This window comes from Chlamydotis macqueenii, chromosome 3, assembly GCF_036417535.1.
Source record: "Chlamydotis macqueenii isolate bChlMac1 chromosome 3, bChlMac1.mat, whole genome shotgun sequence".
NCBI lineage: Eukaryota > Metazoa > Chordata > Aves > Otidiformes > Otididae > Chlamydotis > Chlamydotis macqueenii.
In genome coordinates this window covers 113516519-113533310 of record NC_141558.1, presented here as the reverse complement: position 1 = coordinate 113533310, position 16792 = coordinate 113516519, and the positions used below count along the sequence as shown (strand labels likewise).

Here is a 16792-nt window from a genome sequence, read left to right as displayed (position 1 = left end):
TTTAGTTTTTTTTTAATTGCCAAGCTGCAGGTGACAATTCATAGATCACCAGAAGTTCCACAAAAAGGCTCAAGCAAATGGTTGCAGTGAATCTGGTCTCACGGGCTTTACTGCTCCAGGTCCCGTACCGTGGGCGTGCAGAGTGATGCTCAAACAAAGCCCAGAGCAGGGCAGGATGGGATCTGCCTTGCAAGGAAAGGCTACCGGTGCCTGCTTGCTACCACTTGCAGGTCTGAAGCCTGGCCCATCACGTCGAAGGTATTCAATATTTCAGCTCACAGGGTGCCCTTAGCCAGGATTTTTCGACCTGCTCTACCATCTCCCCCACAGCTCCAGCTCCAGCTCAGGCCCTAGGCTTTAACAGCACCAGCACAGTAACAAATTCAGAAAAAAATAACCACCAAACAACTGGTGTAGGCCAAGTTGGTTTTGCAATGCTTTTATTACTGTATATATTAACATTGGTTTGGATAGTATGTAGCAGGCATCTTGACATTTAAGTTCATTTGTGCACTTCTCTGCAGGGAAGATGTTTTACCCTCAACACACCTCCTTCCGGTTTGCTTCCTGGTCCTTGCAGCACTCACTGCTCCTACTGCTCCCGCTCTCAGGGAGGAGCGAATCACATTGTAAAATGAATTATACCAACAAGCACATCTCTAATAGAAAGCACATCACTTTATTGTGAAGGTCTTAAGTGGAAGAGTTCAACTTAACCATGACAATACTTCATGTATTACAATTGCCTGTTGATTGATGCAACTATGTTGAAGAAAGCTGTTAGCCAAAGTCATCTCCCACCCCCCCCAAAAAAAAAAATCAGAGGATATTTGCACCAATTTTAGTTTATACCTCACAACATACCTAGGCTATATTTGTACTATCACAGGGTGTATTTACTACTTGGGGAATGTTACATGGTCTTTCAAACATGAGACTATTTACAGAATAGGCCGAACGTTTGAGTTTAGATAAAGCTGAACAATTTTACATGTATAGGAAGTGTTATAGGCTAGCTTTCCTGTGGCTTTTAGCTAGACATCAGGCACTAATGATTGGATTAGCTCTGTACAAAGAATCACACACACTGTCCAAAACCTCTTGGCTGCTGGTTAGTTCCAAATTGTTTGAGATAGCATCTACTTTGAGCAACAGTCTGTTGTGGGGTGTTACTGTCCCCATTTCATCCTTCTGGTGCCTCTATGCGTAACATAACAGAAGCTAAGCTGTTGCACTAAGTCAGAAGAACATTGATTAAAAGAGGGGGGAGTTAACAGTATATAGAAAAGACATAATGTACTGGTAGAAAGTTATACCACCTCAAGGTTACGTTGAAGTCATTCGTGTTAGGGAAACACTGTTCTCCCCTACTGCTCAAAGCAGACAGGAATTCCCTAAAGAGAGTCCTTGAGAAATAAATTAAGTTCCAAGACTAAGTGAGGGAACTGTTGTACATTCAGAGCGCATTATGCCTCCATCAACACTGGCTGGGCATTTCTGGTACAGCGTATGTGCCTTAAGCACCACAACAACTCAGTCTTTTGGGCCATAGTCACTAGTTTTAGTCACAGGGAAGGTCTCTGGTCTACTAGAAGGTCTGAGAGCCATGGCTGCACACAGATATGTTTTGTGCACAATGCAAGCCTGATTTCCCCCTTAGCCATACAAATTAAGACAATATTTATCACCATACAGTTTGATATTACTTCCAATAAGTACAATATTTATTAAACATTTCTTCAGTTTTGTTACATATTGTGCAACAAATTACAATATTCTGCAGCCACAAATTATATGCAGAGTATGAAGAAACTATTAATCAGATAGTGTGATCTTTCCATTTATAATTCTACAAGAAGGAACTAGCAAATCAGATCTTACATATATCTTACTAAATTTTATGCATGGAAAGTGACAGACACCGTTGTGCTGTTTGATACAAAATGGCTAAACTTCATCTTCAGAAGACTAAACCTGACATCTAAACATGCCAATAGAAACATCAAAACAAAAATACATCCTAACCAACCACAGGAAACAGTCTGGTATCAGGAAAAGCAACAAGGATTACACGTTTATAAACCAGCACACAAAGGTTTAAAACAGTTCTGAAAATGAAGTTAGCTGTCTTGAGTCAAGGGAATAAAAAAAGTCAGTATTGACCATTTACAATCTCTGACCTTTGTGGAGACGGTAAGAATCTGTTGTAGTGCAGCTACATACAGTACAATTCAGGCAATTTTTTTTTTTTTCACTTGGGTTCAGATTGCAAACTCATTGTTGTGAGACAAAAGGGGGGAGGCAAGTTTTAGCAGCAACCTCCACTAGACTGCTTGACTGGAGTGCTCTGAATTTTAACATTGGACTTCTCTGCACCACCAGCTGTCGCTCCCGGACCCATTCGTTTTTTAATCTCAGCAGCCATGGTCATGAAAGACTGTTCTACATTTGTGGCATTCTTTGCACTGGTTTCCAAAAATGGAATTCCAAGAGAATCTGCAAATTCCTGCAAATTGAGAAACAGTGAACAGTAAGCTCAAGTACTGGTTCATACCTCATTCTCCAGTGTACCACTGGATAAGCCACAAGTTCCTAGACCACCACCCACTCCCAAACTCCAGTCTGATGATGGCTTGCACTGCAGGGGGTCTTTAAACCACTTGCATTTATGGCACGTTGACATCTGTGTACCGAGACACCTCCCTGCACCAGAACTTACGCAAGTGCATTACAATCCAGACCAATTTGCTTAGCCAAGCAAATACACATTCATATCAACCTACCTTTGCTGTTGTATAGTCTACTACTTTCTTTGTGGTCAGATCGCATTTGTTCCCCACCAACAACTTGTTGACGTTTTCACTGGCATAACGGTCTATCTCCTGCAGCCACTGCTTTACATTATTGAAAGACTCCTAGGAGATAAGAGAACTGTAAGCAAGACCCTCAACCAAGAGGAAAGCTCAGCAACGACTGGGAAAGAATATGAAGCAGAGAACTTATCAGTGTTATTCACAGCCATGAGAGAACTCTGCACTTTAATGCTGCAGCACTCCCCAGATTGCTTCAGGATAGGCCAGTCAACAGAGTCCGCACAGCTCCTCAGCCCATGCTCCAAGCCCTACGCAATCAGCCCTTCCTCCCTTGCTGCACTCCCACCCATTATTGTTCCTTGCTCAGTATCAAATAGTCAACAACTTCTACTGTCTGGGACTCTTCCTCCTCCTCCTGTAGCAGAGATAAAAAGAGGTGGTACACAGCTGAAACCAGAAGAATCCCAGGCATTTACAAAGCCCCAGGAACTCGGTGCAAACTACACTGTTGTAGAAATGCTGGAATAACCTTTGACTCCAAAAATGCAGAACTGCCATGCTAAATCGGTAGTCAACTTAGCAATTGAACCCAATTGTTCTTTTTCTATTAATTCAGGAAACTCTACACTTCCTAAGAGCCATTCAACCAGGACAACTGCATCAGTAACCTTCAGAGATTTTCCACAGAGAACACTGGCTCAGTTGTATCCTGCACACATGCTGACAATTTTCTGTTTCAAATGCCAGTTTTTATTGTAGACCAAAGTTCAAGTACATTCAGAAGCCTTTCAACAGCTTCCATCAGTAACCTGGACTTCCTGCTACCAAAGGCAGGGCGAGAAGTATTCACACAGAACAGCAAGTTTTATGTTAAGCCTAAGATAACAACTGTTCTACAGCCACTGCTCCTTTTGTTTCTGTGTTTAGCCCCAAACCAGAGACTAACACATACATTTGGCTTTTTAACACAGCCTGAAGAACATGGTCACTGTCTGTTTAAGAAGTGTTGAGTTGTTACATTCCCAGGTTTATTTTTCAGCCTAGTGCATTCCCCCTGGAGAAGCTCCCCAGGCACAGGATTAACACTTACCTGATCTGTAACATCATACACAACTATGATGCCGTGAGCACCTCTATAGTAACTGGAAGTGATAGTTCGAAACCTCTCCTGTCCTGCCGTGTCCCACTACAAGACATAACAGGATCAGTTACTGCAATGTAGCTGTACCAGTGTCAAACATTAGCCCCAGAAACACAGCTCAGCTGATCAGCCATCCCAGCCACAGCTACAGAAGTGGTTCTGAAACTGTACACACTAAATACAATTTGAGAAGATCAAGATATTTTAACTGAGAAGAATTACACTTTGGTCAGTACTTTTCTAGAAGTGCTCATTTGTTTGGTTTCAGACAAGTGTAGTCAAGAGATCTCACTGAGGGGAACATTAAGCAGTTCTGACCCATAAAGAAGCCATGGTTCAGTGGTCAGAACAACAAACATGAGCCAGGGCTTGAAAACTTGTTAGGAATAAGGTCAAAGAGATGTGGGTCTCTAACATGACCACTCCCTTCAGCTTCCTCAGTACAGGACCTGCAGTAAAGGCAACATCCTCTTCAGAGGATGAAGTGCAACAACTCAAACCAAACCTGGTTCTCTTCTCCTGCTGGAAGAGTTCAGAAGTGACATTAGGTGTTTGACCTCTCCCCCAGCCAGGACAGGAACAGTACTCACCCAAACATTTCTCTCCCTGCAGCCATGTCAAGAACAGGGCTAGTGACATATTAAAAATAGTCAGACTCACAGACAGATTTCAGTAGCAACTGTCCAACCCCACTCCTAGTGGGCTGCTCTGGACTCAGGACAGCTACACTAGAGTCTGAAAGCTTAGGGCCCTAAACTGGAGTCCCACTCCACAACACAGCCTGGAATCCCTGAGTCATTGCCTTCAAGTCTTGAGAGTCTCTGCTTGAGCTGGAAGCAGTGGCTGACAAGGATTGCGTGACCTTGCATAGATATTAGATTTCATTGCACCAGTCACCCTTTTAGAGTGCTTCAAGATTAGAGGAAAGAGCTGCCAAGTCTCTTCCCTTGCTTATTCCAAGGGAAAGGCCAAAAGCAGAACCAGAAACACCGCCCAGTGCTCAGGCAGACAGGCCAGTTACAACTGTTTGTGTCAGTTTTTCCATCCAGGACAACAAAAGCAGTTTCCAGCACTAGACAGTGCAGTTTGCTATTAACAGCTGCTGCAGAATTCAGGCATCTTGGACAACTGTGCGATATTCTTGCATTTACACAAATCCTTGCTGAATACTGCAGAACTACACCAGTTTCAATAGAGCACTCCAGCACAGAATTCTACCCTTCTTCAGCTCACAGCCCATAGTGCCTTTTACATACTCAAGTTTTCATTTCTTCCTAGGAAAAGAAATTTTTAACAGGTCATTTATTTCCTCTTTCAGGTAGTGTCCCAGCCTTGATAAGCATCCTTCTTTAAGGACAGGTCATGGGAAGTCTTGTAATCTTGTAAAAATTGCCTAGCCTCTTGTAACAGGGAAGATATCGCTTGTATTTTAAGGATTAAAGTACAAAGGTAACCACCAAGAGTTATGAATGTAATTCTGTGCTTCAACAGATGAAAGTACCCAGGAGTTGAGAAATACTACTTACTATCTGAAGCTTGATTGTTTTCCCATCTAGTTCTATAGTTCTGATTTTGAAGTCCACACCAATCGTGCTGATGTAACTTTCTGTGTACGTGTCGTCCTAGGAGAAAGAGTGAACGTAAGTCAAGCCAGCTGCACCTCTTCTGCAGTCACCCACCTTATTATTCAACAGGCAGGCATCACGCAGACAAAGGTACCCAATTCCCTAGCAAAAACAGTCTGATCATTGATGGCAAGGTAGCCAAGTATTCTCACTGGGTGTTTACTTTTCAAAAATTCCACAAAGTTTTTTAAAAGCACCTCTAACAACAGGATTTATGTTTCTAAAACTAGTCAGACTAGTTTCCTCTTTTCTGGAAATCCTGTAGTGTTAAGTCCTTTTGAACTGTAGTTTAAAAAATTGTCTTTGCTCATGTTGGCAGATTGAAGAGTTACTTAGAACAACCATTACGGTTATTAAAATGCCTCAAATTTTTATTTTCCTTTGATGGTTTTTCATCTGTATTACCCAACAGCTACCTACAACAAGTCAGAGGCTTTGCCTCAGTCACACTTCCATTCTGAATTTCAGATCCTCTTCTGCCACAGCTGGTTGCTAGGGCAGTTTAGAGTTACAGCTGGGGTACTTGTGTTAAGTCCTCTACTCTGCAGTTTGTGTAAATACAGGAAGGAAAGTGCACCACTGCTTTAGCAGCTTGCACAGACCTGACTGCAGAGTCTCCAGCAGACTTTAAGGCACACAGGAAGCACTGGATGAGTCTTTGCTACCTTCTAGTGACTGTTAGCTTGCCAGCATGAAGGAAGTTTCTATTTTGAAGTACCAGTAGTTTAGAACTTCATGTAAAATACACCACAAAAGGCTTTACGCAACTGACAGCTATCACATAAGCAAGGGATTTCTTTTGGGTTGTGAATGGAAGACACCTTAGGTAATACATCTGCCTGAGGGAACACATGTGAGTAAGAATAAAGCATTAAGCCTTTCAGAATGACATGACATTTATTTCCTTAACATTTCTGTACTCAAAAAGCTATGTCTGAAAAGTCTAACACTGTTTAACCTACAGCAGGAAGAACACAGGTGAAGTGAATGCTGTGGCAATTCCTTATGTCAGGGTAAAACAGCTTCGTTAGAAAGTCAAATTTCTAGAGGAAGGAGCTACTTAGTTGAAGAAACACCAGATAACTGAGCACAAACTTAAGCTGACTATGAAAAAAACAAAAGTTGTATTATTCACATGAAGCAAAAATTAATTCAAAAGTATCTGCAAGAGAAGCAGGCTAGACTGATTGTGGAGTGCTGCTCCAGCCTCGGTGTCACTTTCAATCCACTGCCTCCAGTTCTGTGAGCAGAGCAGGCTACATCTTCCCAGTGTTCCTACTGGTTTTAGTGTCGTCCTGTCCCAGTTCTGTACAAACAGCAGTTGTAACAGCTTTAACTTAGGTGATGCTATTTGTACGCACCACTCCACCATTTCACATTAATAACATGAAACACAACATGCTCTTTCCAGAGGTGCCTAAAGCAACTGTTTAGGCTGTGATACTGCTGCCATCATCTTGCAGCAGTTTCAAACTCTAGTTTGTAACTAATGCCACATGTTCTCCCTTCCTTCCTCTCCTCCCATGGCAACATAAAGCTGCACTTTGGCACAGACATAGATAAGGAGTTCACTGGACTCCAACTTTTTCTACTCAGAGTTGTCAAACCCATTTTAATTTTTCCTGTTGACAGGAAAACCAGGTCTTCTTGCATCAAATTTCAGCCACAGCAGCCCACTAGCAATTTTAACATTATACACACACTCATTCATTCAAGGAAGCATAAGGCCTTATTATTCCTAGAGTATTATTTAAATTACTTCTCCCTCTGGCTAAGCAATCAGTAGGCCTTCTCAATGAAGATATCAAACTTCATCTGGCTGAAAATATTCAGATCAAGTAGTAACTGATCAAGGTCTTGCCCTGGCACATTTGTACTCTTCATGCCTGAAGGCACACAGCCCAGAATTCATGTTCTTCCATCTTCAGTGTTCTACCACTAGTGTGATGATAAAAGTTAAATTAAGGTATCTCATTCTCAAGTAACAAGAAAGTGAGAATTAAACTTAACTGGATGTATTATTGATATTATTTCTTTTCATATTACTGAAATACATCAGCTAGAAACCAATGCAGAAGACAGGAGGGTTTTGCAATACTTCAATTATTCCTTGGTATACCAGTCCTGACAGACATCAGTCCTTTCAAGTAGTTCTTGTAGCAGAAAAATTCTTGCTAAGTACCTGGTAGCTTTTTTACATACAGTTTCCAAGCATGATCACTTACTGCAAACCTAAGTAGAAGGCAAGATTTCCCAACACCAGAGTCTCCAATCAGAAGTAGCTTGAATAAATAGTCACTGCAGAAGGAAAAAAAAAAAGTCACTTAATAAAAAACACTATTGAGAACCAAGTTCCTTATAGCAAGTACATTATGTTTGAGAAGGGTAAATTAATTCATTACTAGGGAAGTCACCTACAACTCAAGCTTCTCTATCCAGTTTAGACACTCTCGCAATTTAAAGTGTGAGGTAGATGCTCCAAACATGGCATTTTTGCGCAGAATTGCGCTTTCCTAGGAAGTTACTCTGGAGATCTTACTGTGACTGCCACCAAGTCTAACAAAATCCTACTTCAGCCCTTTGGGGTCTAGCCAAGATTAAAATCATGCTTCACAATTAACTGCAAGCCTCATTAGTTGAGTGACTCAAGTAACACAGATGGTAGTAATAGCCTGCTGCCCACCAGAGCCATTATCTTCACATCATCTTTGAAGTTAAAGGGTTGATTCCACTGCCTAGCTTCACAAGCCAATTCTTTTCTCAGTTTAAGTTACCCAAATTTAAGTTCCAGCAGAATCCATTTGCACAATATGCAATTCAAATGTACAAACAGTGGCCTTCTAAAGCAACCTGAACATCCACCTTCCACAACAGATTATTAACAGCTGACAGTGACCACATACTCCACTTGCCTTTCAGTAATTAAAACAAAGCTGAAGTCATTGCCCAATGACAATGCATTCATTCTCTAGAGTATGTCAGGTGTGATATTAGTAATTTTCATCACATGGAAGAGGTGATTATTCTTTTTTTTGCTTAATATTGAGTCCTCCCAACATTGAGAGAACAAGCACAGTATCATTCATGACCAACCTAGACTTACACTTCAAAGAGCAGTAAAGATTTCTTCATTGGCAAGTCATTAGATTTTGTGTTATAGGTTTCAACTTTTCAGCCCTGTAGCATCCAGGATTAAGTCTGTTCTCATGTGACCGCTAGAGTTTACAACAGACATATTTCTATGCCCACTTAACCAGACTGAGAAGGTAAAATTTATGCAAATGCCTGAAGTCAATTGTCCCCACCTATTACTCCCTACTAACATCACCATTGACTCTGGCTGGCAGGAATCCAGCCAGGAAACTGCATCCATCCCCAGCAGACAACAGCCAAACAGATGGTCAACTGCTCAGCTTTTTACCACTCCTCTGCTCAAGTGCCCAAATGACTGTCATCTTGGCTGGTCCCAGACTGCAAGAACATGCTCAGCGGAAACCTTCACCAGTTTCCACAGCACTTCTCTCAAGCCTAGAGAGAAGTCAGAAGCGGTAAAGGTAGTAACTAATAAGTTGATCCTTAAAAATGCAACCTCCCCCCATAGTGTAAAGCTAGAAGTGCTCAAGGTATTTAAAAAAAAAAATCAAGGTCAAAGGATATCTAGCGCTTTATGGTCACAGAACTCACTATTCCACCCGTCAAAAAGTGTACTAATACAAGGCAAGATGGTTTTAGTAGAATGACAGTTATTAACCCCAACTGCTCAGGGAGATAACTCACACGACATCACAACCCACATATCTTCACAGCTTCAAGATAGCTGAAGCGCTGCTACTGACCAGAAGTATGATTACTGCTCACACTCCTACACTGGTGAGCACTGACCAAACACATGCTTCTTGAAGTGTGGGCCTGCCCATAAGGTGACACGAAAACCCCTCCTCACAGCCTGGAGTCCTGAGCACTGCCTCCCTGTGTGCTTCAAAGGAACAGTTTGTATTTCCTGTGGCTCCACTTGCAGAAGCTCCACCACATACACACTGACAAGCTAGTGGTTGACGATGCACAATGGTGCTTTATCACAAAAAACCAAATGTGTTTTAAGCCTAAGGATCACTGAAGTGGGACTGTATTGACCAGTGTTACAGTTAGCCTCAGCTACCTAGCTCTGCTGCCTCTCAGTCACCAACATCACTCAGTTACCCAGGGAAGGGGCTACCCAACAGCAACAGCAGCAACAGACATTTAAAACTTCTTATCCCCACTAATAATTTAGTTCCCTGGAAGAGAAACTCAGTCTAAGCTGGAGACTAAGCACCAAGACCTGGTCCACTGTTCAGCCTGTGCTGCCTCCTCCCCCACGATTATGCTACAATTGCCTCAGCCTTCAAACAGCTCCTTCCTACTTCAGCAGGAAGTCCTGGTTGTTGAGTTCTCTGCAAACCCAGACTTTTCAGCAACCCTGAAGTTAAATTATTACTTACAGCAAGCACTAATACACTTCAAAGTATTAGAGCTTGCCACATGTTATAATCCCCTTTAGAACAGTAACACATGAATATTAACACTATATTGCCTTCACTAAAATTAGCAGTAAAAAATCCTTCCTGATGTAGGTAAGGCTGCAGCTATGAGTGTGAAAAATTCACTCTCCTTGCTTTCAAGAATTCAGGTCTCCTCAGCCCAGAACATCAAGTCACTTGTCTTCCTCTGTTACTCTTAGTTGCTAAGAGAAGCTCCCAACCAGATCTACCCTTTTACTGTTCAGAAGCAAACAAGAACCATAACGGTTTATACACAGCCCTACTGTTAAGTTACAGCAACAAGAACCTAGGAGCCTTACATACTGGTTTGCACATCTTTGCTATCAAGACCGTCCTTCACTTTGGGCTTCACTATTTCTAGAAGCAACTGACAACCACAAGCTCATACAGTGACTTACGACAACTACCTTACCCCCACCAAAACCAAGGCCAGTGCCACTCAGGCTGCAGCATGGTTGGAAACCGCCTTTACTGAGTTAGCTCTGTCTCCAACCTTAGAAACAGATGTTGTGTCACAAAAACCTAGTTTTGCCAGATAAGCAAGACTGATGCTTAGACCAGGGATAATTTAAGTAGAATCATGCTATTTTGGTTTAAAGAAATTAAAATAATTCCATATTTCAATGATATAATGTCTTCTTTTCTAGGTAGAGTTGCTTTAGGACCTTTTAAAAAACAGCAGTTTTTTTAAACAGGGGCCTCAAGAACAAAGTGTGCAGTCTGTTACACACAGTATGATGCCAGAGATAGTTCTCAGGGTACAGCAATAGTTCAAATTGAATTAAAATGAAAACAAGCCACAATAGTTTTGCAGAAAACTGTTTCTGGTCTGAACTACACTGACAGCATATTTGTGTTAATGGGTTCAACTGTAGTTATATGTCCAAAAAACCACGCAGGTTAAGTTTGATATTTGTTCCTGAAGGGCCACGCAACCATTTCTGAAGCTGCTCAGTTTTGCTCTTTAAACCTGAACTCTTAACTCATCAGCTCTTCCAGTTTAGGGAGCCTTCATAAAGCAAGCTGAGCTGTGCAGCACAGCCTTCTCCAGATACTTGGAGACAGTGTGAATTCAGATTTACCATTCAACTATTTCTCACCATTTATGTAAGCAAGTCATACTTAGCACCCGTAAGAGCGCACTGGAGGAATATGCTCCTCAGGCTTTCAAAGCCTCCTCATCAAGAAGAAGACACAGTAACTTCCTCTTGCCAAAGAGATCAAGATAGATATGTAAAGTTTAACTGTCTCTTGCCAAAAAAAAAAAAAAGCAACTCCAAAACAGCCCTGTCAAATTTTTGAACAGAGCGCAACATCCTCCTGTTACATGCATTTTCCATGCTGTAGTCAGCAAATTCAGCAGAAGATCAGGAAGTCAAGTTGAGGATGGACCTGGCCAAAGCTGTGTGGAACAAGGAACCCACAGGCCTCAAAGATACTGTTGTTTATACAGTAGACATGTGGGGATTTTTTTAAATGCCAGGAAGGTTTTATGCCAGAACAGACAAGTCTAGGTATCACCCGTCTCCACAAGGAACTGCTGGAATCAGCTTTAATCACTGATGTCAGCTGCAAGTTTACTGTAAACAGGTACTCACAGCAGCCTCAAATCCCCAGCCTTTGTTCTACCATCCAAGAAATTTTGAAAAGGAGCATGACTGTCACTCTGTTTGCACACTGTTTGTGTAAGTAAACAGAATCCAGAAGACATAATGCCACTTTCCATTACAGACCGTTGTTTGTTTAGAAAGGCTAGAACACAATTTCAGATGATTCCAGCAACCCAGCAGCTGTTGCTCTATGGTCATCTATGGAACACCATCACAGAAGACCGAAAACTCCCACACAGGTATTCTCTAACACTTCAAAGGAATAAAATAAAAAAAAAAATCAGCTTTACTCCAAAAAAGACTTCATTTTCTCATCTCCCCTTGAAGAAGGTGTCTAGAACAAGATCCAGACAGTACAGAACATCGATCAAGATTCACTCCTGATGCCACTTGGCTGTTAAGATAGTTCACCCATCAGTGTGCTTATGCCAGTCAGCCTACCACACACAAGTTGCAGAAGAGGCAGGAAATGCCACACCTGACATGATCCAGTCACAACAGAGTCAATATTTACATTTTGTCATCTAAACACCATAAGGCAGGGGGAGAAACACAGAAGTAATATATCCCAATGCCAGGTGGGCAGGTGTTTTCAGAATTTAGCTTCCAAATGCTAGCACTAATATCTCAGCCATCCCTCTTCAGCTCCTTCACTAAAAAAAAAAAAATCACACTAACTAGTCCCCTAGACTGTCCTACAGCCCTGAAGTTTCAAGCAAGCTCTCAAGCACACAGTGCCTGCAAACCCTGGCACCAGCAGATCCTATAACTTTAATAGGAAAATTGAAGGAGGCAGGTCTTTTTATTAAGAAATTTTAACTAGCTATCCCACTGACCTCTAACAGAGAGTTCTGCCATGCCCAGGCGAGAGGATCTGGGGCTACAGCCTGATCTGAGGCTGTGATAAGGAAGGGAGCATGTGTTACAGTACAGGCAAGGCACTTCCAAAAGGACAGACATCTGTATCCATTACAGGTAACAAGGGAATAATGTCCCAGTCCTGTAAGTCCTATTGCTGGTTTAACACTGATCCAAGTATACCTATGACAGTGACAGATATTTCTGTCCATCCCACTACACCCTTCCCATCGCCTGTCCTCACCCTGCAGGCACAACCCTGTGAGGAAGTGGCAATTTAGTACTACAAATTAAGCTACAGGATTTCCTTTTTGTTTCGCTTTCAAGAACTCTGCTGTCCTCACCACCAGAAATGAGCACTCTTCACTGAGAATGAGGCTCCCTCAACATGTTTTCCCTATCTCCACAGCAGCATTCAGTATCTCGCTGCAAGGAACTACTCTTCCAACCATGTGATTCTATACTCTCTGCATCAGTTTAAAAAGCAAGGAGGCTTCAGGAAAAGGCAAGCAAGCCATGGAAAAATTCCCTTAAACCTTTTTCTGCACAGACAAAGTTATTGATCCGACACTTCACAGGCAGTTCTTCACTAGAAAACCCATCAGTCTACAAGGTAAATTTAAGTTTAACTCAGAGTCATTACAACCACAAAGGCACCAACACTTTGTGGTCTTTCACCCACTGACTACCTCCAGCTACTGTTTTGGCTTTTTCAGAAGCAACACCAGCAAGCTAGTTATGTCATCTCGCCAGGATGTAACTTGAGTTCCTGGCTGCACCTCTTCATTTTCACCAACTCCCTCACACTAGCTGATGATTACTTTGCTTTCTACTTCTGTGTGCTCTTCGGGTGTTTTTAATGGGCCCAGAGTGCTTGCAACCATGCTGCCATAAGCAGAGAGCACAAAAGCCAGGACCGTGCAAGTGAGCAGGCTCACTTGTGTGAAAAAGCGTGCTTTGAGGACAAGAGTTGTTAGAAGTGCTATACGTGAACAACGATGATGGGTACCTAGAGCAGTAATGTCGTACCACACATGCATTTCAATACCATGACCACTTCAGTTACATTAGAGGGCCCAGTAGCTTCATCATCCCAAACTGGAGTGCCAGCAAAGCCAGCGTCAGTGAAAGAATCCTAAAAACACTCTTCAACACTAAACTGCTGAGAGTGCAGCAGCTGTTTTTTAAAGTGCTTTTTAAACTAATCCCAAGTCTCTCTTCTTATTCACTCCTAAAAGCCGTGATCAAAACGAGGTTTATTGTCCTGACATGCCGGTGGGCAAACCACTGCTCTTACAGTTACCAGGATACAGACAACTGTTGACCAGAGCGCTCAGACATCCTTACTCCTGAGCAGGCCAATTAGAGAAAAAGGCCATATTCACAGGACAAGGTATGAGGACCCTCCAAAGAAAAAAAAAAACCAAACAATTGTACGATCACCAATTTTCTAGGCAAGTGCTATTTCAGCTCAAGACAGCCCCAAGAGCATTTCATTATCAAGTCACAGCCTTGCAAAATCTACATAGGCAAGAAGTGTTTTGCAAGAGCCATGTGACACACACATGACTTGCAGCTAAAGTGAAGGGTGGACCTCTGACTACTAAGCTGCCAGCAGCAACCGGCCAGGAAGATCGGCTTTCACAAAGAGCTGGTTTTTCCTCTCCCTCCACTCACTTGCTGGAGCCCGGGCTCGGATGCGCATTTTCGAGGTCCAGAAAAAACTGTCGTCAGCTGCGCCGATACTTACTTCGCCATCGACTGCGCTCCCGGGGAGGGAAACGGGATGCCGAAGCCGCCCGGATCACCGGGCCCACCGCGCCGGTTTACAGCAGGGACATCATTAACTTTTCATGGCCCGCCTGCGGCCGTCAACCCCACCTCCCCCTGGGCCGCGGCCGTAACCCAACCCCCCCGGGGACGGCACCAGAAGGCCCAACGCCTGTCCTCCGCCGGGGCACGGCTCCCTCGGTGACCGTGGGTAGACCCGGCTCGACCCTCCCACATCCCTCAGGCCCGACCCGGCCCTCCCGCCTCCACCTCTGCCCCCCCACCCCGCGTCAGGCCCAACGACGGCTTCCTCCCCCACCCCCGCCCAGCAGATCGCGGCCTCCCCGGCGTGGGGGCAGCGGGGCCGCGGTGAGGCTCCCTCGGCCCGCACTCACTATTCGGGATTCATGCTGGACATGTCCGTGGGGCCCGCGGCCCGAGGGACGGCGAGCGCGCTCTGAGGGAGGGGAGGGCGAGGAGGCGGTCGCGGCCTGGCACCTCTCGCCGCCGAGGCGGGCGCTCCGCGAATGCAGGCGTCCAACGGCTCGCCGCCTTCGCCCGGCGCTCGGCTCGGCCTGCCCCTCCGCCGGCGCCCTGCCCGCTCCCGCGGCCTCTGCTCTCGCTCCTCAGCCCAAAATGGCTGCCAGAGCCCAACCAGGAAACGGGGCGGCCTCTCGCCGAGCAGCGCTTACATGGCCGAGGGGCGGTGGCGAGGCATGCCGGGAAAGCGAGTCCGCCCCGCTGCCGCCGAACCACGCTGCCGAGCGGCCGCGCCCGCCCCTGAGGGACTCGGTTTCCCGGCGGCCCCTGCGGCGGCATCGGCGCATGCGCCCCGCCCGGCCTTTCTTCCCTGGGCCCCGTCGGCTCGGCGCGGCGATCGACGCTGCCGATTGGCTGGGGAGGAGCCGGCTGTGGGTGACGTCGGCGAGAAGACGTGGCAGCTCGGACGAGTCAACGCGCGGGCAGGCGAGGGGCGTGGCCTCGGCGGGCGGGGCGGGGCGGGGCGCCCCCCCGCGGGCGGCGGCCGGGGAGCAGCGGGCGGGGGTCGGCGGCGGCGTCCCCCCACCCCTCGGCGTCCCCTCTGTCACAAAGGCCGGGTGGGTTCGTTGTGAGGGGGAGGCCGGTGGACGTTTTCCCGGTGAAAGGAGCACAAGGCCTGCGCCCACGGGGAGGCTGGGGCGGGGGGGGGGGCGAACCCCTGCTGCTTATTTTACCGCTCACCCTGGTGCGGGGCGAGGCGTGAAAAGGGAGGCGTTGGAACAAAAACGGGAAGAACAGCGGTGGCTGGCAGCCCAGCCAGGTCTGCAGCGGAACAGAGCCTCTGTAGGGGTTCAGACCTCCTCTCTCCACGTGCTTTAATAAATAACGACCCCTTTCCCCCTTTTATCAAAATGGTTTTGCAAGCGTTAATCAGTCACGTTTCATAACGTGCTTTGGGCACCGTAAACGTTACTGCGCTCGTTTTACTGCTGGGAAGCGGGCAGGGAGAGGCGGTCACACGCCTGGGATCTGGGGGCAAACGGCTTGTGGAAGCTGGAAGAATTCAGAATTCGGGAGCCTCGTTTGCTGGTCAACCACTTAACTTCTTACTGGATATCAAGTTGTGTCGCTGGCGTTTTCAGTTGTTCATGCTTCCAGATTTATTCCTAGCAAAGTCCTGGCCTTTTCAACACCATCAGAAAGTTCAACACCATCAGAAAGAGCACACCGCTCCAATGCTACACGTCATTCTAGACCCGCTCCAATGCTACACGTCATTCTAGACCCGTACACGGAGCACTGCTAAACCTTACAAGTCTTAGCAGCTCCTTGTAATCAGCTCAGGAATTTAAATCCCCACTAAATACATATTATCTGACGTTATTTCATTACAAAGGGCATAGTATAAAACATTGACCAAAGTTTATCTTCCCGTCGGCTCAAAGGATGGGAGGAACAATCTGCAAATGGCCTGCGAGATTGCTGAAACGTCCCGGGCAGGGAAATGTGGGTAGGACTTCATCTTCACATGGCAAGACGGGAAGCGTAGCTGCAGCCATCTAGGTGTTAATCTGTTCACATGCTGACTTCCACCAAGCTGCAAGTCACCAGCCATGTAAGTACACCGAGGGTCTACCGAAATAACCGACGTAACTGGGAATCTTTTCCATTGGACAGCAACAGAACAGAGCTGAACCCCCAGAGGAACTGAAATGGCATGGTCTTGTCCTTTTTCCCCCCACAATATGATCACGAAAAGTCATTCGTGCTCCACACATCTTCATGATTTTAATATAGTTATGTTCGGTTCCCTAAAAGAAGGCAAGAAACTGTGCCGACTCTAATTGAAAATATCGAGCATTGGTTAAAAAAGGCTTGGGGTTTCCTTTGCTTTCTACATAATCTACAGATGAATCTACGACATAAATTACTGTACATACTGCTTCTGTGGTGG

General features: G+C 45.1%; 1 protein-coding gene across 1 annotated transcript; it reads right to left on the bottom strand.

The window, feature by feature from the left end:
- Positions 1-412: 412 nt before the first annotated feature.
- Positions 413-15015, bottom strand: RAB1A (RAB1A, member RAS oncogene family). Its single transcript, XM_086743283.1, has 6 exons — positions 14754-15015; positions 7805-7877; positions 5481-5576; positions 3904-3999; positions 2784-2915; positions 413-2506 (listed from the first exon to the last, which is right to left on the bottom strand). The coding sequence occupies exons 1-6, from the start codon at positions 14774-14776 to the stop codon at positions 2309-2311; spliced, it is 618 nt and encodes a 205-aa protein (XP_086599409.1). The 5' UTR covers positions 14777-15015; the 3' UTR covers positions 413-2308.
- Positions 15016-16792: the final 1777 nt, after the last annotated feature.